The 1,710-nt window shown below is 27.7% G+C and overlaps 1 protein-coding gene across 1 annotated transcript in view; it reads left to right on the top strand.

The window, feature by feature from the left end:
- LOC107026342 (3-hydroxyisobutyryl-CoA hydrolase-like protein 3, mitochondrial) overlaps positions 1-761 on the top strand; it is a 15,221-nt gene extending 14,460 nt beyond the window's left edge. The window contains exon 10 of the mRNA XM_015227275.2: positions 464-761. Coding sequence (XP_015082761.1) covers positions 464-562 — 99 coding nt within the window. The 3' untranslated portion in view covers positions 563-761. The remainder of the gene's footprint in view (positions 1-463) is intronic.
- The last annotated feature ends 949 nt before the right edge of the window (positions 762-1,710 follow it).

The raw sequence follows: 1,710 nt of genomic DNA, 5'->3' as shown, positions 1-1,710 counted from the left end.
TTTTCACCCGATCCTTGACCCCCCAACCCCCACCCGAACCCCAACCCCTCCCCAAAAAATTAACCCACTACCCCCCACCCCACCCCCAAAAATAATAATTTTGATTTTAAAAAATATTTTCAATTTTATAAATTATTTTTTACTCTAGTAAAAATAAAAGATGTTCTCAAAAACATTTTTATTCATAAATCAAACACTAAAAATCATTTCCGGAAAATATTTTCTACTCACCAACCAAACATGAGAAAATAAGTCTAAAATCTACATGTTTTTCAGGAAAACATTTTCTAGGAAAACATTTTCCATGGAAAACATTTTCCTTTCATACCAAACTCACCCGAGGAGTCTTCTTGTTGTATGAGAGTGCACTTTGTGATAATTATTCATCATATTAAAAGAGTATGAATGAAGACTTTGTAGGCGTATAGAATTGAAAAACGTTAAATGGTTTTGGTTTCTGCAGAAGCCAAGATGGAATCCATCCAGCTTGGAGGAAGTGAACCTCAATGAAGTGGAAGCTCTGTTTGAACCACTGAGCCCTGAAGTTGAGTTGAATGTTTGAGGTTTGCCAACATAAAATACGTCTTTCCAGCAGTTTGGATAAGTAATGTATTCATTCAGATATTATTTTCCATTTTCCAGCTATTGGAATTTTAAGTGCACCTAGTAATAATAAGTTTATATGTTTAAATATCACAGCAGTGTGTTTCATGTTTCGCTAGGTTTATAATCTACTCATACTACACCTTTTGTCTTAGCCACATGTTTTGTAAGTTAAAATTCGCAAACAATTATAAACTAATTCTAACTAGCAAACTCAAATTGGCTCTAATTAAAGGTCAGTCAAGACAACAAACAACTGAGACCAATTCAATCAATAATCTAATCTTTTTCAATTTTTAATCATTTTGTTCGTCTTTTTAAATTGTGTAGTGCCGAATATTTTTCTTTTAATCATGTTATATATAACATATCAGATTAAAAGAAGTCTTAAAAAAAATATTTTGAGAAAATTTTTAAAATGTCAATATTTTGACATTTAATAGGACCTTTAGCCACACTTTCAATACTTTTAAAATGTCAAAATTTTAATTTGTTGCATATGGGATTTATGTATTTTTTAATTTGTTTGATTTGTAAAAATACAATTATATTATAATAAAAGTGAGAAAATTAGGAAAGATAATATTTTTAAAAAGGGAAAATATTCAAAACAAGAATATTTTAGCTTTTAGTGTGACTCCTTAAAAACAATTTCATTATTTATTAAAAGTGTCATTATTTTAGTTTTCTAAGGGATTAGTTATGTATTTATTATATTTTAATTGATTTGAAAGAATACAAATAACTAATAACAGAGAAAATTATGGAACGAAAAATTTAAAAAATGTAAAAAAGATTTTAAACACAATTAGTTACGCTTTGAAAAGTGCATAAATAGCTTTTTGTTGAATGTTTTCTTTTGCTTTCTTCTTAAGAACATAAAAAAAAATTAAAACAATTTCGTTTGTCTTCCGACTAGTTCATCTGATAACTTTTAAAGTTTCTTCAAGATGAATACGACATATATTTGACACAGAATTTTTTAAAATTGACGACTATAAATTTGTCGTGTCCAGTGAATAATTGAAAAACAATCAAGTATATTTTTTTGATTTTTTTATTTGTTTGGATGAGATATTCATATATGTAGAGTAAAAGAGTGTTTTC

Source organism: Solanum pennellii, chromosome 7 (assembly GCF_001406875.1).
Source record: "Solanum pennellii chromosome 7, SPENNV200".
Lineage (NCBI taxonomy): Eukaryota > Viridiplantae > Streptophyta > Magnoliopsida > Solanales > Solanaceae > Solanum > Solanum pennellii.
The sequence above is the reverse complement of the archived record's forward strand: the minus strand, read 5'-3'. Positions and strand labels throughout refer to the sequence as shown.